Raw genomic sequence first — 24,165 nt, forward strand, 5'->3', positions numbered from 1 at the left:
ATGAGTCCTTAAACCAGTTCGCGACCAAACAACATGCTATTACTAGGACAATAGCATTATCAAGAATAGGTCATTGTGTGCCATATCGTTGGTTGTCCTCTTAACCAAGGAGTCTAGAGACACTGATATGCCACACAGGTGAAGTGTAGCAGTACATTTCACTGAACATGATCAGTTCCGGAATGCTCTACTGTCAAAAGATGTTCCGAGTGGATATGGATATATGTGTCCCTCCGATCTGAGATCACCATGATGACCAGCAAGCAACTCACTGTACTTTGGTACCGGACTATCTGAGTTTCTAATTCAGTAACGAAAGGTTACTAGAAGCAATCAAGTACTTGCGAAGTCGGTGTATGAGTCAAGATGGAATTGACACCTCCTGGAGACAGGAGATAATGCCCTTGTGTTCAATTTAGCAAAACCTTGGCCATGATAATCCTTGTGAGGAGTCACAGGATTTGTTAAGTTGAAACACATTATGGATGAACTGATTAAAGAGTTGACAGTGAACTCTCAAGTTGTCCTAAGCATTTGGAGTCATAGGGATGAATTATACGGTAACTATAGTCCAAGGGTTCTTGAATGTTGGTTTGCAATCATTCGACTTATCCGGATGCAGGGTACCATTGCTAGATAGTCATTTCGATTAGTACAAGAAGTTGCTCTTGTGCTACCGGCTTATGTTTGAACTTATGGAATCACACGCATAGAAGTTTCTAGGTTGATCAAATGGCTGATTGATGATTAAGAATCATTCAGGGATAATTTAGTCAATTCGATTGACAAATTATCCTAAGCAAAAGTTGCATTAAAATAATTATTGAATTATTGAAGGATTAATTAACAATTAGATTGCTAATGAACTCAATTTGATTGAGTAATTGGGCTTAGGTTGAGCCAAATTAAATAGGATTTAATTTGGGCTACATCAGGATTTGACCTAATTGAATTGGGTTCAACCTAAGTTGATTGGGTTTGACCCAATTGATGGGACTTGATCCAATTAGATTGGGCTTGATCCAAATTAATTAGAAGACCTTATTTGATGAGGATTATGAGTCCAAATAATCAGAATTGGATAAGGAGAAGAATCTCTAAATTTTAGGAACCCATTCTTATCCTTCTTGGAGAAGAATGACACCTTGATTTATTCTCAAGATTTTCCATGCCTATCCTCTTTATTTTTGGCCAAAAATTGGCGTGAGAAGAGAGGAGGCATGGGGATATATTTTCTATAAAAATGGCGCCTCAAATCTTTCTAAAAAGATTTATATAAATTTCTTAATTTGTAGGGATTGCATGGTGCATGAAATAGAGTGGTCTGCGGCTGAACTTTGGATGCATGAATTTTTATCTTTTAGGGATCCAAAATGCACGAAATTTGGCTATGTTTATCTTCTCTTAGCTGCCAAATCACCATAATTTATTGTGGATTTTATTAGTCAAATTAATTGGCTAAATTAGGTATGAGGCGTGCCCACGCCTAGGGTTCAAGATATACAATATTTAGAGGTTTTAAAAAATTCTGAAAAAATTTTCTAAGGGCCTCCATCCCTTCTTCTCCTTATTCCTCACGTCCATCCTTCATCTTCTTGAAGAACAATCAAAGGTTGAGTATTTAGAAGGAGAAAGTTTTAGCCATTGCACCGTTCCTGCGCGAGCTAGCACTCCCGCGGAAGACGATCTACCTAGGGCTTCGCGTGGACAATCTATAGAGGCCGGATGCGTTTGCGGCTGCAAAGCATGATCAAGAAGTCATCCAAGACCTTCAAGGAATCAGGTATGAGATTTGATCTCATTAAAGTTAAGATTAGATCTTAAACATGGTTGTTGAAATTTCAGGGTTGCTGAAATTTCAGAATTATATGTTAGATATATAATCATTATTTCATGCTTTATATAAACATTTAAATCATGGTTCTTATTTTTGTTGTAGAGATCTGATTTCTAGCATTCATGAAAATTAAATATTTTAATTTTTAAATACTTCCGCTATAATTTTTTGAAAATAAATGCATGCAGCCCGCAAGGGTTCCTTTCACCGAGACCTCTCAAGCTAATCTCGGAGCCCTCAACTCGACAGATGGATAGCAGATGGATTTAGAGGTCGCAGATTCATCCTTGGGTTGCCCTATTCATTTGGAAGGTGGCCTGAGGATGCCTGCCCCACCAGAACTGTATTGGGGAGGCGGGGTGTGAGAGTCCCTGCAGCCTGTATGACTTGCCCGGAGGTGGAGGAGGCCATTTTCCATGCTATCATTGACTACCCATGGGCCAGATAGATATTGTGCTATGCTTTGGGCCAGTCGAATCAGTGGCAGAGGTGGTCATCTATGCAGGAGTTTCTATGATTTTTGAAGGCCTCGGCATGGAGATCTGTGTTTGAGGAGAGGGGGACACGTGTTGCCTATCAGTGTTGGTTGGATAGGAATGCTCGAGTCTTCAAAGGTGTCAGCCCTCACCCGAGGGTGACAGCAGCTAGAGCCCTTATGCAGGCGGTTGAGATCACCGACGTTAAAGAGGTATCACCTGAGTTGGCTAAGGACATTTGAGGGCTCCATTCTGCTCACACAGCGTCCAGGACAGTACTCGTTTTCTGGATGCCCCCACCCTCTAGTTTTCTCAAAGTGAACTTCGACGGCAGTGTGGACGATGAGGAAAGATGCAGCGGTGTGGGGTTCGCCCTCCAAGATCACGACGCCAGATTAGTTGCGCACGGGGGGGGGGGGGGGGGGGGGGGGGGGGGGGGACTTTTGACTCGTCAGTGGTGTGTGCCGAGCTTAGAAAAGCTTGGAAGGGCATCTATTATGCGAGACAGACTCTAGGTGCAAACAATGTTATTTTTGAGGGCGATTCGGCTATAGTGGTTGAGTGGATCCGGGGATGGGGATGCATAGCTGAGGACCGGTCGTTGATCCATGAGATTTGTAGGTTGATGGAGGAGTGCGACTCCTACTAGGCTTTACACGTGTTCAGGGAGGCCAATAGGACGGCCGACTGGGTGGCCTCCTATGCGGCCCACCACTCCGGTGATTTTGTCTTGGTGGGTAGTGGGTCTGTGCCAGGGTTATTACGTAGTGTTTTATTTTTTGATTTTGTTGGCTGCATTCACACCCGTAATATGTGAGCCACTATTATAAAAAAAAAAAGAGAGTAGAAAAGATTTGTTGCTTCCAAAAAGAGTGAAAAATAATAAAATCTAAAAATAATAGAAGTTTTATGTAAATATTATTTTCAACACCAAACATTTTCTGATATTTCACTAATTTGTAGAGAAACAAAAATAAAAAAAAAAAACAATGATAATTTAATACTACACACCATGTTCCCTAGCTAGGTCCCTGTACCTTTATTTTTTGATTCCAAATTTTTTCTTAATATATGTAGTGTTGTAACTTTTTCACTTTACTTTTAATATAATGCATGCTAGTTCTGCCCATCCAATAAAATTCCCAATGCTTATACTCCATGAGTGTTTCTACATCCTCAGGTAACCAGCAACGGATCTCCATTCTGTACTCTTATTGGCTAGTCTTTGGGATTCCTAAGATCTGAAATCTGTTTGCTCAACCTATATAATTACAAAGGCCATAAAACGCAAGGGCTAAAATAATGAAGGACTCGACCGAGATAAAAGAGGGAAAAAAAAATCTGCCTACATTACATCACAAGGCTCAAAATACATTGGAAGCCATAGATGACAAGAGCTACACAAATTAGCTCACTATACAATAGCAGTTACAGATGACCAACTTATTGATTGCTCCCACGGCCATCAAACTTTTCTAAGCAAAATTCTGAACAAGGGAGCACCTTGATCCATGACATGAACAGACTTTATTTTAATCTCTTGTTTTGGGTGGTCTACAAAATTCAGATTAATGATAAATATTTGATTGGTCAAAGGTCCTCCAGAATTGCATTCTAATATTTATACAATATGTTCTAAATGGGTGGATAACCATCCACTTCTACTGCCAACATCTGACCAAGCCTGGCTTCTACATTCTTTTGGCAGCTGATGGTTATATCCTGCGATATCTACTTTCCTTATTCTTGTTATTGCTCACATTCTTCACCACGTCGCAACTCTATTTATTAGGCCAAAGGTCCAATTTTCATAGATCATTGGACTCTGTTGGCTTCAAGCTGGATATTTTAAGTCAACATTGCTCAGCCTACACCTCTGCAATGGACTTTTTGAGATCATTCAATCTCCTTTGGCCGGTATCTTTACAAACTTTACTCATCCTGTTCAATGTCACATGATAGCCCATCTGAAATATTCTTTTTTTTTGATCTATTTGGTTTATCCGAATGGCATTCACCCAAGCAGTCCCATATAGGTTGTTCGTATATGGTGTAACCAAGAAGCCTGATAGTATGGGTGATTTCGGTCCTCCAATTTGATTATCTTTATGGTAATATAATTGATTCTTGTTCTTCTGCAAATAATATTGTTATAGGCTCAATAAAACTTGCTTACTTGAGCAATCAAATGTAATGGTAACATGTGATTTTATCACTGTGAGATATAAAATATTCTAATAGTTCAAGAACTTATGCACCATATATGTCAGTTAATTAGTTATTTATAAATTAGTCTACCCTGTTATAATATAATGGGCATTAAGCTATTGCAACTAGAACTCGAAGTCTTTTAGGCAGGCTCGAATCGAAAGATTTTCGCCCACGGTCATCAAGCTCGTCTAATAAATAGATTGGATTTAGATTTGGATCGGCATAATTTTTTATTTTATTTATTTTATTTTTTTTTGTTTAATGTACTTGTAGACTTGATGGAAGTTATTCATGATATGTGAATTTAATAAAATAATAGATATGTCGTAGGTTAGGTACAATATTTAATTATTTATATTTAGTATTTTTAAAATATGTTTAAAAATCCTTGCTACTCTGAGCAACCGACCTGTCCACAAATTCGTTATGGAAAAAGTTATCTACGAGAGTATCGAGGGGGATTTAATTTTTCCTTCAAAATTAAAATAAAAGATTTTGTTCTTAATTAGGTCTCAAGGGAGTCAGTAAAACTGACGGCAGCGATCCGCTTATATCTGTCCGTCTGATATTAATGGAGATTCGGTAGAGCCTCCCAGATCTAACAGAAGCATCCAATGGCTGGGATCCTTTCACAAATCTCCACAACGAAGCCCCACCTAACCTCACCAAAAAGAGAAGTAAGTCTGCATTGGAAAACTTTCATGCGGAATTCCAGTTATCATATCCCTTCCGTCGGTGCTGATTGATGTGGTAAGAATGAACGGTGGATTTCTCATCTCATAGCAAACTTTATGCGAACTTCATTAAAAATTAGCTTTCCTTAGTGGACACGGCTTCCAGTCATAGCTCGGCAAGGAGTCGAACTACTCTCCTGGGGGCTATAAATACCCGTCTTCGGCCGTCTTCTCTTGTTTCCGCAGATTTATTCTATTCGATCGCCTATTCTCTTTGGATTCTGGTTTTTAAGTGAGTTCAGATGGCAAGCAAGGGCGAGGCCTCCTCCTCTTCCGATCCGTAAATTTCCTTCGGTTCCATGGATTCTTGTGGATTTTATCCCTTTTTTGGGATCTGAATTCTAGGGTTTTGAATTTTTTTTTTTAATTGATTTTGTGGCGGTGGAAATTGATGCAGTAAGGGAGCAAAGAAGGATTTTAGCACCGCGATTCTTGAGCGGAAGAAGGCGCCGAACAGATTGATCGTCGACGAGGCGATCAACGATGACAATTCGGTGGTGTCGATGAATCCGGAGACGATGGAGAAGTTGCAGCTGTTCCGGGGAGATACCATCCTCCTGAAGGTGACGATCTTTCTCTTCTAATTCTTTGTTTTTCTAACTTTTGTGGGGGATTGGGAAATCTTCGGTGTTGTTAGGGCAATTACATGGATAACGCATTTAGATGGTTTTGTTTTATGTTTTATATGTTGGGTGTCAGATTTCACGGTTTTTGGAAGCAATTGGACTCGACCTAGTTCAATCTGATACATGGTTTTGAAAACAATAGCGTTTAACGCGGCTTTTCTTGGTGGATTTTCATAATCTGGCTTTGTTGTGGACAAACGAGTTCTTGTTCCTACTTTACTAATTTTGGACGTCAAGTTCAATTATATGGTTTTGATTTTAAATAATATTGCGAGTTGGATTGTTAACTTGTGTCTTTCTTTGTTGGTAATTGTAGGGGAAGAAACGGAAGGACACTATTTGCATTGCACTTGCCGATGATACATGTGAGGAGCCCAAGATTAGAATGAATAAGGTTGTTCGGTCAAATCTCAGAGTTAGGCTCGGTGATGTAGTTTCTGTCCATCAGTGCCAGGACGTTAAGTATGGGAAGCGTGTGCATATATTGCCAATTGATGATACCATTGAAGGAGTTACTGGGAACTTATTTGATGCATATCTGAAGCGTGAGTACTCTCTTTTCTTTCCATCTATCTAACTGCTAGACTTTTGTGAGATATATAGAGTAGATTCTGTGGCTAGTAAATCTTGGTGCAAGATTTTTCTTTTGTATTTATGTTGGTGCAGGGTATGGCTTGTGAATTGCTTTGTTATTGCTGTTCTTCTCGTTGTTTATATCTTCTATATATTGTTCTGGGACTCAATTTATTTTTTAGTCACTCAGCAGTTCTTAATTTTGGAACTAAGTACTTGCTAGTTTACTATGTGCAATTTTCAAGTGTGACTGTGTAGGCTTTGCCTGGTTGTATGATTATGTGGAACCATAGCGGTCTTGAATGGCTAATGTTTTGCACAGAAAATCATGTAACTGTATTTATGAAAGACAGAATTTTCTAGCAACATAAGAGCTAATTGTGTATCATATTTCAAATGTACCCTGCTTGTATCAATTTGACAAATACTGTGAGCTAAAAAATCATTATTCAGAAACATGTCTGGTTTATGTTTTGTTTGTCCAGTTGGATTATTTGTAGTGGAATAAAACATAATCCTTCATGTAATGAAGTTAATCTAGAGTTCATAAAAGGCATACCAGTTCAGTATTAGGTTTGCCAAAAACATGGATTGAAGTTTTCCCTGAAACTATAAAACAAAAGCTGAAATGTTTTGGCTTTAGTTAAAGAGGCAATTCAAAACTTTAGTATCAGCAGCTACAACTAACTTGTTGGGCCAAATTTGTTATATTTAAGGCTTTTAATGCTAATCTTTTGCCATTTCTTTATTTCTTTAAATGTTCGAGACACATCCTCTAGCTTAGAGTTAAATTATATATGCTTGATTTTCTATAGATATGGAGAAAAATAAATTTCCAAATATGTGTTGTTGTTTTTATACTTGTATACATGCTATAGTTTGATGTAGCCTCATTGAGAATTAAATACTACACAAAGTAAAATCTGCAGCAACTTCTGTTTGAATTGAATTGATCTATGCATCGATCCCTGTAAAATCAATCAGCTTCAATCTGATGACTAATCTGCTGTCTAGAAAATAATAGCAGTAGAAGCAGATCCAGATCTAGAATCATATCTGAAATTGCAGTAAAAGCAAGGTTTTAAATACGGTGAAACAGGACCATCTCGGTTTTCTTGTGGAATGAGATGCCCCCATCCAGATACTCGAGATGGAAGATGTCCTATCCTGTCCGACATCTGGGATGCTATCCTGTACTGACACTTGGCATTGTTGGACGCGCTGCTGTCCCACTCGTAGTTAAAATCTTGAAGAAACTGGGAATATAGGCAGGAATAGTTGGAAAGTAGAAAAGAAAAGGAGAGAGGATGTTTTTTGGCCCCTTGTTTTCAAGGTAATTTACGTACAATCATAAAAATCAACCCGAGGTGGGCCACTTCTCCCTTTTGATAAACCTAACCAACCACTAATCCTACTACAATGAGGACTCTTAAAATAAGGAAAATAACCTAAACTAAACAACCAACTAAACTATTGATTTTAATTGTGTAACTGATTCACAATTAGACTTATATTAAGACTCCCTGATCTGGACATAAATTCAAATAAGAAAGTAAATAAAGTACCGAGATAAGCCTTGATTACCGTTCATGGTACTATAGCGTGAATGTTAACCATGAACAGTATGCTATGGCAAGTTGAACCCTAAACAGAAACTAATGATTGTAGGAAAAAATTGAAAACTCTAAGATATCAATTGCTTCCACTACGGTGGATCTTCGTCCCTGAGATCTTCTGTATGATTTCTACATGCCCAAGACATTTTGGATATATATAGTATGATGATAAAATCCCACAAATAATTTTCTTACGTCCATGGTATGTTGTACCGGTCGGTACCAGTCGGTACCGGGCGTATCGTACCTGTACCGATGGGTACCGGTATCGGTACGCCAATGTCGGTACGTCTGGCATACCGCATACCGTACCGTACCGACATTTGGTACGCCTATCCTAGTGCGGCACCGGTACGGGGTTCGGTACCGGTATGGCGAACCTTGCTTGCGTCTAGTTCGTCAGATAGATTGCTGCATCAGTTTATCTTGATCAATGGTCCCGTGGGACTCCAATCATATGATAGACTTTGAATACCATTGGATTCAAAAATTTATCAAGGAATGGATCAATGTAGTGCCTAATCTTAATGCCAATCATGAAAAGAGCATCAACCTTATTTTCCATGACCAAACTCTTTAGCTGTTCAAGGATGGTTCGGTGACAATTTGTTCTGGTGCCTGTTACTTTATAAATAAATGATCAACTTTCTGAATTAATGTATCTTCAATCAAAAGAATTATAGATGGTTGATCATCAACTTTTCACCTTCATCTTTATCTTCGATCTTCATACGTAGACATGGAGGGTCTCTGGTTATATCTTTTTCCAAATTTTGTGTATCCTCTGCCGCCTTGCAACTTAAAGGGAATTCAAAGCATGCAGAAACAAACCCTCTTTTGGGATCATTAATTGAGGCAAGAATTGCATCAAATGTAGTGGATATACATTAATCATACTCTTTTGTTCTCAACACCACTCTTTGTATGTTGCAATCTCTTGTCATGTTCTGCATTATTGACCATCTTATGGTTGTTGAGGGAGCCCTTAAATGATTGATCTCCTGCTATGATACCACATCTGACAAAGCCTTGTTTTGAATTGAAGGCTATAGAAACTAATATCTGCAGCAAGTTTTGTTTAAAACAGAACTGAAGTGATCTGTGGATCAATCCCTGAGGCAATCAGCTTCAATCTGATCACTAATCTGTTGTCTAAAGAATAACAGCAGTAGAAGCTGATCCAGATTTGAAAAACAGCAGCAGAAGACACCAGGAAAATAGAGAGGAAGAGTAGAAAAGTAGAAAAGAGGAGAGGAGGGAGAAAGTTTGTCCTGTGGCCTCTTATTTTTCCTATGTAGCTCACGTACAATATTCAAAAATCAACCCCACAGCCAGCTACTTCTCCCTTTCAATAAGCCTGACCAATCACCAATTGTACTCCAATGGGAACTCTTAGAATGGCAATAACATAAACTAAACAATCAAAACTAAGCAGTCAACTAAACCATCGATTTTAATTGACTTGCTGGTTCGCAATTAGACTCGTAGTAGGACTCCGTAATCTGGACGAAAACTCAAATGGAAAAGCAGTTATTCCCAAATAAATCTCTATTACTATTAATGGTATTGTATCATGAACAGTGCCAGTGAAGTGTATGCCATATCAGATTGAACCCTAAACAGAAAATAATGATTGGACGAAAAAAATGAAAACTCTAAGATGCTTTTGTAATCTTAAGAAATTATGTTAAATTGACATATTTTGAGTTATGAGCTGCTCATTTTTTATAGGTGATTTGAAACATCCAAGAAATGTTTGGTCTGATTTCATTTGTTAACTGTATATGTGCTTTGATGGCTAGAACTAAAGATTCTTACTATTGTTGATCAGTTCTTGTTATTTTCCAGTAAATTAGAAAGTATTTTGTTTGCTAAATTACTTTGCTGATGGTAACCCTGATATTGACTGATTGAAGGTGATTGATTGTTATATCTCATCATTTTCTTTTGTCTTTTGGATACTTTACCATGTTGTAATTTTGTCAGACTTTGGTTTTGTTAGGTGCCCTTTGAATCTGCCTTCTTATCAGATTTGTGCATACTAGGGTTGTAAATCAACAGCCATAAATTAACAGATTGTTGATGTTTGATGCTGTGGTTATGATGTACATTCATGTAAATGATCTTATGCCACTTAGTGTTCTATGCATATAGGTCTAATTGCTTTATTTCATTTGTATCAATGCCAGTTTAAGTACTTCAACTTTTCGAGTTTCTTGAATGGTTGGGTATGTTCACACGTTATAGGAAGTTATTGGACTCCTTGACCCTTAAAACTTATCACCCTGCAATTGTACTTTTATTGGATGTCAATGTTTGGCAGTTCTATCAAGAAGATGTCAAGTTTAACATTGCAAGTAAAAGTTTGCTCAATTAATAAACTTTGGGGTAGTTAGTTAAGTTTATCTGTTATTACACGTCAAGGATTTTACAGGCTGAGATGGCGCATGCTGCGTCATGCTGTTTTGTGCTGACACATGTGCCACATTGTGCTGAAACAAAGAAAAAGTATTTAATATTGCTTATTTCCTAAGAAGGAATATTCGAGTGTCATGCCAACTTATGGCTAGTAATGATTTTGACAGCATGATACGTGCATGTCAGCACTTGATAATAATTTGGTGCTGGAGCATTCTGGTTAACAAACCATCCGATGCCTATTTACCTCAGCCACATGCGAAAGTGAGACCTATTGCTTCAAGTTCAGTTAAGTGAATAGGTTCACAAAGATTCGAGATTGGGTTTTTTGTGTATGCATACAACTTCATAAACTAAAACTCTGCATTTAAAATTTTTTCCATCATTTTTTTAATAATTGTTTCTGCCTGATGAAGTTTTTGATCTGTAAGAGGAATTTTCTGTGCCAATTCTGAAATAAGTAAATAGGACAAAGTGGAGGAAGAAAATCATTGCTTAAGTATGTTAGGTGATTTTAGCAACATACTTATTTTGAAATTGTTGTACATCTTCCTCAGAAAATTATTTTTAAGAGTGAGACGATGCCTCATATTTTTGCATATTAACAGTGAAGAAAATTCAAAAAGTCACCCAAACTTGGTTTTATGATCAAATTGTATTAGACACCCAAACTTGGTTTCAGCCACTAAAGATGGCCCCTACACGGTTGAGCAATGTCTCTTTTCTAGTGAACTCTATTTTTTTAATATATATAAATCCCAGCTAACTACTTTTGGTGTTTAATTAATGGTGGACCTTCCTATTTAAGGGGTTGATCTGATGTATGGGGTTCTTTTTAATTGGGCATCGCTACTTGTAGCATGGACCATTATACCCTGAAGGGACCATTATGCAAATAGGGATTGGAAAATACTTTACTTGGTCCCAAAAAATTAGTTTCATCCAAGGGCACTGTATCGGTAAGAAGCTCCGGATAAATTTCTTTTTCTTTTTTATTTTTTTGTTCCCAAATTGTTCCCCCTTGGCCACATGTTCATGATCCCATAATTTATATTAGCTCCCTTGGTTGGAGAGGCATTTAGTTTGATGAATTGGCTTGAACTTTTAATGCGTAAACACTTTTCCGTGATCTTCTTTTAGCACTAAGGTGTTTTCTTTCTTTCTTTTTTATTTTTTGGAAGTTGTTTGGTGTTTTCTCACTTAGATCATTTGCATCTGCTACCAACAATCTGTGACTGAAATAAGAATTTGTTAAGACTATGATCATCTTTGTCTTTTTGAACTTAATTGATGTAACGTACCTTGTTTGCCGTGATCTTTTGAAGTCTCAAATTTTGAATGAATCTTTTTAGAATGAGGTTTTGATACTTTGATTCAACAATCATGGTGTAATGGTGCTCATGGTAAATGGCTGTGGTATCAAGTAAATAGTGGACGCTTCCATATGCTGCTCTAGTGTAGTATCAGTGTACCGGTATGGAATGAACTTATAATCTGATGATCGAGTCGATTCCATGATTATAAGTTCATAACCCCAGCCTATTCCCTCCCATTTTGGGCGGAACAGATCTACTAATTCTTTTATTCTAGTTAGTAAGAGGGATCTTAAACTAAGAAATAGATCTAGAAGCTAAAAGAGGGTATCTTGAGCAATTACAAGAATTGGGTTCATTGATATTCCTGGTATAGTAGATGCTATCACACATACAGTCATAGACATGCATCGCCATAGAAAAACTTCTTCATTTGCAATTCCATCCAGCATTCTTGACCACATATTTCTTCTTGTGTCTTCAACTTTGTGTGCTGCATTCTGTCATATGGTTGAGTAGCAGGGCTAATATGGCACCTGGTTGTCTGCACATTCCACCTCATATTATCTAAATGCATATCACTCCTAGGACTTTTTGTTGCGAGGCCTGCTACTTACCTAAATGATTCATTTGCTTAATAGACTTATCTGGAAACTTTTATAGTTGCTTTGAGAGTAACAGCTGTTTTTCATAACTTTCTCAAACGGTTGCCACCTGGGAAATCTCCTCCACCGTCCACAGCCTAAAGTTTGCTATTTTGTACCAATTAAACATCCACTACTCTTTGGGCTAGGCTAGCTTGTTTCTTGCTCTAGCCAGTAAACAATTTGTATGTTTATACTTTTCTGTTATTCTAGATTGGTCCTTAATATTATGCCTAAATAAAACTCTAGTTGGGCATGGTCCCTGTAGTTTTTATGGACCCAGTAACTTAGTTTTGACCATTTATAATATAAAACAAGTTGGGACTTTATAATTTTTTGAGTTCACGGAGGTTTGACCTCTAATATTGAGCCTAATTAAAGTACAATTGGGGGTTGCCTTTCTAGTTTTTTTTTGAGGCCATTAATTCAGTTTTGACCATATATAGTATATTTTCTATATAGTGTAGATGTCAATTTAGAGGCAATGAGCTCATCTCCAATTTTATCTTGCTTGTGATATTTGAACTAGCCCAACTTCTACTACAGCAATTTGGTCAGACTCAGACCAAGCATGTCAGTTCCAATATAGAGTAGTTGAGGTGAGGCCAGGGGTATAATCGAGTCAAACTTGTTTTGGCCTAGGTTGGCTCAAGTTGAAACTCTATTTGAGCCTGAAATTTGAGTACTCGTTTATTATTTTGGGGAGCCTCATTTGAGCTTTAGTTTTGAAGTGACCTGAACACTAGCCATTCTTGATCAGCTGAGAAGTATAGATGAAGCTGAAATCAATTCAAGCTTGGTTAAAGTTCGAATGTTGCTCTGTTTGAGCTTGAATTGATATTCATAGTTTCATTCTATATATGACTGTTCCTTTTCCCAGTTGTTGTTAAGAAACATAGGTATGGCTTGGGGGATTAACAACTAAAATTGAAAGGAAAGAGAAAAAAACCTCCAAGAATTCTGCTGGTCCTTATCAAATCTTATAGATTGTTCGTGGTGTTTAACCTTATGCTGCATTTGTCCCTTGCTCTTGGCATCTACATTTTGGCAAAATAGTTTTAAGACATTCTTGAGTCCCTTCCCAAAATATTTTTTCATTCTAGTGATGATTTTGTGCAGTACAGCCAAATACTTTGCTTTATTCTATGCTGAATCACATACTTGATGACATATGTAATGCCTGTTGTGGTCTGTGTTTCTAATGCTAGACAACTTTTCTTCCTATCGAGAAGTTCTAATATTTTCATCATGCTAGTTGTTTGGCATGAAATGATCCTATTGACTCTGTTGGTATTTCATAAGCAGTTAAGTAATTTTGGATGTATTGTGGATTTGCTTATTAAGTATGTTTTGCATATGAAATATGCTGTTTTGTGCTTTCTAATTTCAAATTGTAATCCTTTCATTTGCTGGATATTTTGCAGCATATTTCCTTGAGGCATATCGTCCTGTAAGGAAAGGGGATCTTTTCCTTGTCAGAGGAGGGATGAGGAGTGTTGAATTCAAGGTGATTGAAACAGACCCACCTGAGTACTGTGTTGTTGCTCCAGACACAGAGATCTTCTGTGAGGGGGAGCCTGTGAAAAGGGAGGATGAAGAAAGACTCGATGAGGTGGGGTATGATGATGTGGGTGGAGTGCGAAAACAAATGGCTCAGATTAGAGAACTAGTAGAACTTCCTCTGAGGCACCCCCAGCTATTCAAGTCCATTGGTGTGAAGCCACCGAAAGGTATATTGCTGTATGGGCCACCTGGTTCTGGAAAGACTCTGATAGCCAGAGCGGTCGCAAATGAGACAGGTGCTTTTTTCTTCTGTATCAATGGCCCGGAGATCATGTCAAAACTAGCTGGTGAAAGTGAGAGCAATCTGAGGAAGGCTTTTGAAGAAGCAGAGAAAAATGCACCATCAATCATTTTTATAGATGAGCTTGACTCAATTGCTCCAAAGAGAGAAAAAACTCATGGAGAAGTTGAAAGGCGCATTGTTTCTCAACTCTTGACATTAATGGATGGATTGAAATCCCGAGCGCATGTGATTGTTATTGGTGCTACTAATCGACCCAATAGTATTGATCCAGCTCTTAGGAGATTCGGGCGATTTGACAGGGAAATTGACATTGGTGTGCCTGATGAAGTTGGACGTTTGGAGGTCCTTCGAATTCATACAAAGAACATGAAGCTAGCTGAAGATGTAATTGATCTTTGATGATTATCCTTCTGATTTTGCGTCTTTTCTTTCTTTCCCCTAAAATTTGATTCTTAATGCATTTCTGAAAATTTTTAAATGTATGAAAATGGTTTGTACCTTGCAGGTTGATTTGGAAAGAATTGCTAAAGACACGCATGGATATGTTGGTGCTGATCTGGCAGCCCTTTGCACTGAAGCTGCCCTTCAGTGCATACGTGAAAAGATGGACGTCATTGATTTAGAGGATGAATCTATAGATGCTGAGGTGCTCAACTCAATGGCAGTTACCAATGAGCACTTTAAGACTGCTCTTGGAACCAGCAATCCATCTGCACTTCGTGAAACTGTAAGTTTCATGCTTCTAGATCCCTTACCCTTTGCACTTAGTACATGAAAATTATACTCGGTTAAAGTTTGAATGCTTTTAAACCTAATATATTTTTCAGCCTAATGTGATGACTTCTATGTACAGGTTGTTGAAGTGCCCAATGTTAGTTGGGATGATATTGGTGGGCTCGAGAATGTCAAGAGGGAGCTGCAAGAGGTAGTTATTTGTTGTAATTTACTGTTCTTTTTTTCCCCTATAAGCTTTGGAGTTGCTGACTAGCCTTTTGATTCTTGTGTTCCATATGTATAGACTGTTCAATATCCAGTTGAGCATCCTGAGAAGTTCGAGAAGTTTGGAATGTCTCCCTCCAAGGGAGTGTTGTTCTATGGACCTCCTGGTTGTGGGAAGACCTTATTGGCTAAGGCAATTGCTAATGAATGCCAAGCAAACTTTATCAGTGTCAAGGGTCCTGAACTGCTTACCATGTGGTTTGGTGAGAGTGAAGCAAATGTACGTGAAATCTTTGACAAGGCTCGTCAATCTGCACCATGTGTCCTTTTTTTTGATGAGCTTGATTCGATTGCAACTCAGGTTTGTACATCTTTGCGGGTCACTTGTTTCCCCCCTCCTTTCCTGGTTGTTCTGTCTCACAGATAATTTCTATTTATTTTCTATTGCAGAGAGGAAGCAGTGTTGGTGATGCAGGTGGTGCTGCTGACAGGGTTCTTAATCAGCTCCTTACAGAGATGGATGGCATGTCAGCCAAGAAAACTGTATTCATTATTGGAGCAACTAACAGGCCTGACATTATAGATCCAGCATTGCTTAGGCCGGGCCGTCTTGACCAGTTAATTTATATTCCACTGCCTGATGAGGCTTCTCGTGACCAAATATTCAAAGCTTGCTTGAGGAAGTCACCGGTGGCCAAAGATGTTGACCTGAGAGCTCTTGCTAAGTACACTAATGGATTTAGTGGTGCAGATATTACAGAAATTTGCCAACGTGCTTGCAAATACGCCATCAGAGAAAACATTGAGAAGGTCAGTCTCTCTTGAGCACTGTACATGACTTGCAAATTTATCTCTCGTGTTTATTATCGCCCCCCCTTCTTGTTTTGCCACTCTGTTTTGTACCATCATCTGTAGGGGGAATATATATGCATGGCTTGGTGGAAAACTGAAAACTGTGAGAAGCTTGCTTGACATATATCATGCGCTTCTTACAGAATCTCAAAAGCCCGCACTTCCTATCATCCACATTTCAGACAAACTCATATATTAATCATTGTTCTTATTGAGAAATTTCATGAGTTCACCTTGGCTGTGTTTTATATACATTGGCATTCATTTTTTTAAAAATAATAAGAAGGCTATGATTACCTTAGCCTGTCACCTAATTATCATGCACCTGAATTTTCTTTAGTAACTTCTTGCAAGTCAGATTGTTTATGAAGTGAAATAGCTTCGAAAAAGTCCACTGTTGTTTTACAAACTGGGCTGTCTTTACAAATTGTTGTGGTTAGTACACAACAATATAAAAGTCCTGTGGGAAGGGATATCTTTACCACTTTGACTAACCAGCAGGGTACACAGTCTCTCTTGGTATTACCATTCCATTTCATAAATCATTCATCCATCTCTAATTGGTAATTTTTCCAATACATTAAGCATGCAAGATCATACCCAAGGGAAAGTGATTCATTGATTTTGTCATGCAGGACATTGAAAGGGAAAGGAAGAGGAGCGAAAATCCTGAAGCCATGGAGGAAGATGAGGCTGATGAAGTAGCGGAGATCAAACCTGCTCACTTTGAAGAGTCCATGAAGTATGCTCGCAGGAGTGTGAGTGATGCTGACATTCGGAAATATCAGGCTTTTGCACAGACTTTGCAGCAGTCAAGGGGGTTTGGCAGTGAGTTCCGCTTCTCAGAACGGTCCGAAACTGGAGCTGGGGCTGCTGGTTCTGATCCATTTGCTTCTGCAGCTGCTGGGGCTGATGATGATGATTTATACAATTAGTTTACAATCATGTGCTGTAATACTTTGTTCTCGCATATCTATCTGGATATTTTTAGGTGGATTTCTTTGTTATGTTATTATCATTAAGATTCAATTTTGATGATTCTTAATGAAAAGAGATAAAGATGTTTTCTCCTTGTGAGCCATAACCATTATACATTTTCCTTTTCCAGTTTTTTTACCTCTGGACATGTCTTTGTTACATTTTGGGGAAAATCATTTGCAAAATAACACCTTACTTTAGTGGTTAAACTTAATGCACTTGGGTACTTCTTGTCATGAAAAATTAGCTAATCCACATGAGTTTCATGGGCTGGATGGAAGGTGCTATATAAATCCTTGGTTTCTGTACTGGAGATCTGGGTTTGTGTGTTAAATCGCCAGGCTGCTTGTGTAGCCTACTACTGCCTCTGTTGTCTAGCTGTCTGATTTAGGCTGCGTTTGATTGTGCAATAAGTCGGGATAAGCTGGGTAATAATAGATTCCCTCCCTGCTAAAAACCTATTTCGTTCTGTAAACTTTTTTTTTTCTTTTGTCGGTTTAACTTGAAGTTGATTAATTTTATCTCACTTTTGTGGTTTCCATGCCTTTAAACCCTCATCCAACTACACGAGTCCAGGTATTCTGTAGTGTTTATTACCAGGAATGGGAGTAATTCCACTAAACTGCATCCAGACCTGTTCCAGCTTCCAAGACTAGCAGCAATCATAAAGTCTGCCTAACCGGCAGACGGACAGGATTTGTGATGGATGGTGTATCCTAATTATACCTTTTGGGTTGGTCTCTTTCTCTCAAGTAAAATGCAACAACACTACAAGAAGATACACAGAAGTGGTGATAGTTTCCCAAGTTTTCTTATCCGGGCAGCAAATGCAACCCTATGAAATACAGAACATATGGGTCAAACCCAATCATAATAATACGCAGCTCTAGTTAGCAGGGTATCTGGTGCAAGGCCAGAGGCAGGATTACAGTCTGGCTTTATATTATGATGATTTCATACATCAATGCCCTCTATAAGACTACTAGCAGGGCTCCTGAATTAATAAAAGCTGGATGTATAATGGAATGACTACTTCTTGCGAACTGAGAACACGGAGATCAAACAGCTGATGTGGAACCATCCTGTTCTGTTTTGTGTTGTTGCTGATCTGGTTGTGTCATTCTTTTCCTGCTGTGACTTGCCTGGATCATTATCATCAAAACCCAGATTCCTTTTAAAAATCATGAACCAAAACTCAGCAACGTATATTCTCAAAAAGGATCGTATTTTTCTAGTTGTGGTAATGCCAATGCCCTAGTTGTGAGCTGGTTTTGTGAACCAGGAGCATGAAACTGACCCCTTGTTCAATGCAACCTTCTACAACCATTCATTGCAAGAAAATAATTCTAACAAAGAAACAACAAGTTCTCATGTTTTTTCTCGACTTTTGGTTAAAATATTTAGCCAGGCTTATTAAGATTCTTATTTTACCAATCTTCCATTTAATCTTGGAGTCTTTCTTTAGTATCCAGGATGTGTAGCCTAAGGAGGAATATATCGTTATACCTAAACAAAAATCCTATTTCTAGTTTATTTAAGTGGAGAGGTAGCGATTCAACCCTTCTAGCACGGCTCTTCAAATTTAACTTCAATGTAAATTGTGATGGAGACGTTAAAATCTCGGTAGGTATGAGGTATAACTTGCTTTAGTCTATGATGAGACGGTTTAATACCGGCAGAAGGTTGTGAAATCCTAATGAAGACCACGCAAGGGTCTAAACCAAAAACGATTCTGCCATCATCATTGGCAATCCAAGGAAAATCTTTTGGAGTTCTATAGGTGTGCTTTGGGCACATGCACACATCGCTTTAAGAGTAGCATTAATTACACCTAGCTCACCCTTTTTGTTAGTCTTTTGTGCAATGAAAATAGGTACTCCATAAGAGAGGTGGAGGTAGTAACGATCTATGTGTAGGTTTAGCATACTATTTGGAGAACCGCTATTGACACACCAGACAAGTTTGCTGGGAATCGCTTCTCAGGTCCAAATACAAAAATTTTGAAGAACTGTTTGATTTGCTTATCTAAGCAGTACAACTGTTTGAACTAAGTGGTTCAACAACTCCAAAGAATATGGCCAAGAATCGTAGCCATCTTAGCCATTAATATATTTATCATGCGACTCGTTGTCTCTGTTAAGAGTATTGCTACAAAGAAGGCTTTTTCCTTCCCGCTTGGTGAGCGCTTTGCTGTAGCCAAGCTTACTGCTAGCCTATCGGCTAGAGCTAAGCTTCGACCGCGACTGCTCGTTGCCTCTGACCGCCTTATTCCATCACCCGAGATCCGAGTTAGCACCAGCAAAGATCTCTTCATTCCTCGCAACTGGACTAGCTTGGAAGTAAGCTACATGTCGCCTATCTCACCCGGCACTTTGAAGGGTGAGCCTTCGCTTTTTGGATCGTCTTCTGCCCAATACAGTACCCTCCTGTTTTTTGCTTTTCATCCCATCGAGTTTACTTTGTTCACAGGTTGACAAATTGCCCATCCATTCATCTCTCAGTTCAGTATATGTGTGTATGTGTTGGATTATACACTACTTTTTATAATCTTGTTTAAAAAAAGAAGAGTGAATGATTCAAAATCAATGATGGACCATCCATACTCAAGCTTCAAATTGTTGAATATAATATAGAATATAAAAAAATATCTAGTATCCTGATTTTATATATTTTGGTGTTTTTTAACCCAATTATCAAATATATAACAAAATAGGCAATTTTAATAGCATGGTACTATGTTTTACTATGATTTAATAATCAAAATCTACAGAATTTTAATCTATCCATGTTTTAAGATATGCGGATAATGATTCTTAAAGTGAATTTTAAATTTATATGCTCTATCATATAATTTAATGTACTAATGTAATCGATAGCATTAATTTTTATATGATTTGATGCATAAGTTAGAAAGATCACCCAAATATATCAATTCTGTTTTGTATCATGCATGGTCAGCAATTTGAATTTGAATTTAGATGATTTATTATTGATATCAAAATTACTAATTCTTTTTGTAAAAGCAGTAAATACAAAATATTTTCCATCTGTTTATCTGTGTAAGCATTTATCTATATATAGCGTTTGAAACGAAGGTGCAGTAAAAAAGAGCTAGACGACTCTTATTTCCTATTGAATGACGTGGTGATAGGATCAGCGTCCAGTAGCAATTTGCTTTTATTAATTAGAGTCTAAGGATATCTTCCACCTTTTCCGTCTTCCCGTAAAATCTCTACAAATACCAAAGTTTGTAAGGATCTAACATGAAGTTGTATTAAATAGAAAAAGAAAAGAAAATTACAAGAACACCCTCTTAACTTTGGGCCAATCTCAAAGATACCCCCTCTACTTTAAAAAGTTTTAACCATGGATGATCCTCCTATCATTTTTAGATCTTTATAGGTGGATGAACATATGGTTCATCCGTAGTTGCTTTGAGATCTATGCACATGGATGAATATCTGGATCATCCGCTGTTGCTTCGAGATCTATGCATATGGATTATCTATTATTATTTTGTGATCTATGCAAGTGGATGAATAATCTTGGTCATCCATTGATCGCTTTGAGATCTGTGCATATAAATAAACATTTAGATTGTCCGTGGTTGCTTTGAGATTTATGCAAACAAATAAATATCTGATCATTCGTGATTGCTTTGATATATGTGCAGGCAAATGAAAAATCATGATCATCCACTGATTGCTTTAAGATATGTGCAGGTGGATGAATATTTAGGTTATTTGCGATTGCTTTTAGATCTGTGTAGATGGATGAATAGTTCGATCATCCGCGGTTGCTTTGGATAAATAATCCTAATCATCCACTTATTGCTTTGAGATATGTGCAGAAAGACGAATAATCTGATCATCTATACGGTCGTTTTAAGATTTATGCAGGCAGACGAATAATCTAGGTCATCTACCAGTCGCTTTGTGATCTATTCAGATAGGTGGACGACCATGGTCATGCACCGGTCGCTTTGAGATGCATGCAGATGGATGAATAAAGATATTTGGAGTACATTGAAACTTGTAAGATGGATGATTCAATGGTGGATTTGCACAAAGTAAAGTGAGTCTTTTTTTTTTTTTATGACACTAAGGGCAATTCGATCGTAATATAATTTTATATTACCATATGATGGCCTATTTTATTAATGAAGTTGGACGGCAGGACTAATCCACGACAATCCACAAATTTGAAGGATGCATTTGTAATTTTTTAAAATTAAGAAAATATTTTTGAGATCGGCTCAAAATTTTTTTTAAAAAAAAGGTGCCCATATAATTATTTTATTAAAAAAAAGAAAAAAAAAGTGGATGAGAGAGAGACCGAGCGAGGGCGCACGGGCGGGAGCAGTCAGGGAGCAGGCCGTGCGGAATAAGGACCCAGAAGAGCAGTGGTTCCTTTGTACAATAAAAGGGGTGGGTGGGTCACGTTTGAAGAGGCCCGTCCTTGAATCGACGACAACCACGACGTGATGCCGCCCGATTGACGGGACAACGTAACGCCATAATTCGGACCTGCCAGCCCGACCCACACGTGCCCCTCCCTCTACGGATCTCCAAGCCACCTCCATTTACGAGCCCATTAAAATGCGGGTCCCACGCAAATAGTTTGCCCCTTCCCTGGCCGAAAAAGGGAAGATTGCGCGGATCTTCGGGGATTAGGCGAGTTTTGAAAGCAACCCACCGCCGTACTTCTACCTTGCTGCCTCCCCCACGTTCTCCTTCAGCCTCCCATGTTGTTCTCCTCCTTGTACGTGTAAATTCTCTCTCTACACATTTGTGGGTAAACTTAATTTCTAGATTGCTGATATTTTAGCTACATTCTATGTATGGCGGATGTGAGTCAAGTGCATAGCTTGATGATATTGTTGGATATTATAGTCATGATCCTTTGCATGAAAATCTGGTTCTTGTTTTGAACTAGTTTCTTGATGCAAGTAATTGCTTTGAGTTTTAACAAATAGAGACATGAGTTTTTGTTTTATAAAGAAGATTACATATAAGATTTTATCTTATATAGAATAATTAGCAAAATGTAGATGGATTGACATAGATGGCTTTGATTCAAAATTTAATGGCTTAAATATGGAAGTTGAATTGAGTTGCAACTCCTCGTTCCATTCTAACAAGTGCTATCAGAATGGAGTTATGGTGGCTGCAATATTCTACGTTGATGCAGCAAGTGTTGAGTATGAACTAGGTGGATTGATATAAATGATTTGTTCTAAAATTTAATAGCTTAATCTTTTAAGTTAAATTGCCAAATTATATTTTAAGGTCTTTATTTCTTAATGAGACTTGGACCTTTTGTTTTTCCCAGTAAATGTAAATTTCAAATTAGCTAGAATAGCAGGGTAAGTTGGGGGGGGAAGGGATAGTTAAATTATAGGAGAGAATCATTTTTGAAATAATTGAGATAAATAAGTTAGGAATTAAAATTCAACATTTATCCAATACCCACATTTTAGAAATATCTATCTTCCTTTACAAATGATTTAATCTATATATTCAAACGAATATTTCATCGAAGAAGGATAGAATAAGTGAATTAAATTGTTTTTATGCAAATTAGCCTCAAGGTCTAGTAGCTGACCTGATGGACCCAGTGACCCTGTAACTCAAATCCTAGAAATCGAACTATTATAGCTTTCTTTGAAGTCTTGCCTTCTTAATATTATATTGTGCTTTAACTCCAATATCTCTCCTCAATCATTGAACCTCCTATATAGGGTCGAGGCGCCAAAATCTAGGGTATTGTGCACCCAATGTGCATGTTTTAAATTGCCATGGCCCAAAATAATTAGTAACCTTATGAATATGAAAGCCTACCTTAAGTCAAATCATTAACGCTTGTTGTTTGGTGGAATCAATAATGAGCCAATCGTTTTAATATCTAACTGTCATCATATGAATTTTGAATGCGTACTTGCAAACGATCATGTGAATCGGACCCACGATGTCCCCACGTGTGGAAGACATTTGCCTTAGGCCAAAAAAAAAAAAAAAAAAAAAATCCACTTTGGAAACTGTTCAACCTGGAGGATCCTATCACCTAGGGTAAGCATAAGCAAACTCTAATGAAAAACTGAAACATTCTGCTACAGTAGGAAACAAAGCTTCCATTTTGAAGACCCCCCTCTTGTACACCATAAATGGACTTTTTATTCGGAAGCAACATCCCTATAAGTATGCAGTGTAAACAGCTCGCACTCGATGCCATTTTCAAATTTCAAAGTTGACAAGTAGGGCCAAAATGGAAACATTGTTTTCAATTTCATAGTGCATTATAATAACTTCCCTTTTGCTCCCTCGATATCTCTCTCATGTTAGAGATATCTAGGATTCAAATTTATTTGTATAAAAATATTTCTTTCGTAGTTAAAAATAATATATAAAATGTAATAAAAATATAAATTGAGGTTTGTCTCAATGATAATAAGGATGGGTTCAAGTCTTCTACGATGTATCAAAGTGTTTGAGCACGAATAGTTAAAATGCAGTCGAGCTCCCTCTCTTTCTCTCAAGAAAAAAATTTATAACAATAATAACAACCTATAGTGTACGTATTGTTGCTGAAGACCGGGATCGATTTAGGTGTGGAGCTAAAAAAGTTGCCGGAAAGGTCAGCTGATTTGTTGCCCTAATTGGAGGTCGACTTAAAGATTGCTGCACGTCTCAAAGGTAAAATAAATACTTGGATGCTAGCTCCAGCGTCGCGCTTTGATATGAAATATCACCAACAAAAAAAAGTCCACTTACTAGAGAGTATTCGGTGGGGGACCATCTGATGCCTAAGTCAAACTTAATTTTTAGAAAACAATGAAGATGTTGTGAGAGTGGCAAAGTGTCAGCATAAAGGAAATAATTAAAAGTGCTTTGGAGCATTTACTTGAAGGAGCACTTATAGAGGCGACGACCAGCGTCCGTCGCCGAGGAAATTGGGCACACGGGCCATTATTGGTAATAGATTGTGCATCTTCTAAAGATCATGTATCCGGATGTTACACCGGCACATCTCGTCTGCCCAGATCGTTCATTCATTACGTAGTTATGGAATCCGTTAGCATTCATTATTGAGTTGTCGTCAGCTGGGAGGGAGTTTGAAATTCAAAAGATTTTTTATCCATTTT

At 37.9% G+C, this 24,165-nt stretch overlaps 1 protein-coding gene across 1 annotated transcript; it reads left to right on the top strand.

Annotated features, from left to right (window-relative positions):
• The first annotated feature begins 5,346 nt into the window (after positions 1–5,346).
• Positions 5,347–17,162, top strand: LOC103703433 (cell division cycle protein 48 homolog). Its single transcript, XM_008786272.6, has 9 exons — positions 5,347–5,538; positions 5,656–5,821; positions 6,201–6,429; positions 13,873–14,639; positions 14,761–14,982; positions 15,109–15,180; positions 15,274–15,555; positions 15,645–16,004; positions 16,682–17,162. The coding sequence occupies exons 1-9, from the start codon at positions 5,501–5,503 to the stop codon at positions 16,979–16,981; spliced, it is 2,436 nt and encodes an 811-aa protein (XP_008784494.1). The 5' UTR covers positions 5,347–5,500; the 3' UTR covers positions 16,982–17,162.
• Positions 17,163–24,165: the final 7,003 nt, after the last annotated feature.

This window comes from Phoenix dactylifera, chromosome 6, assembly GCF_051530095.1.
Source record: "Phoenix dactylifera cultivar Ajwa chromosome 6, Ajwa_hap1_PhDact_Kaust_v1.1, whole genome shotgun sequence".
NCBI classification, from domain to species: Eukaryota; Viridiplantae; Streptophyta; class Magnoliopsida; order Arecales; family Arecaceae; genus Phoenix; species Phoenix dactylifera.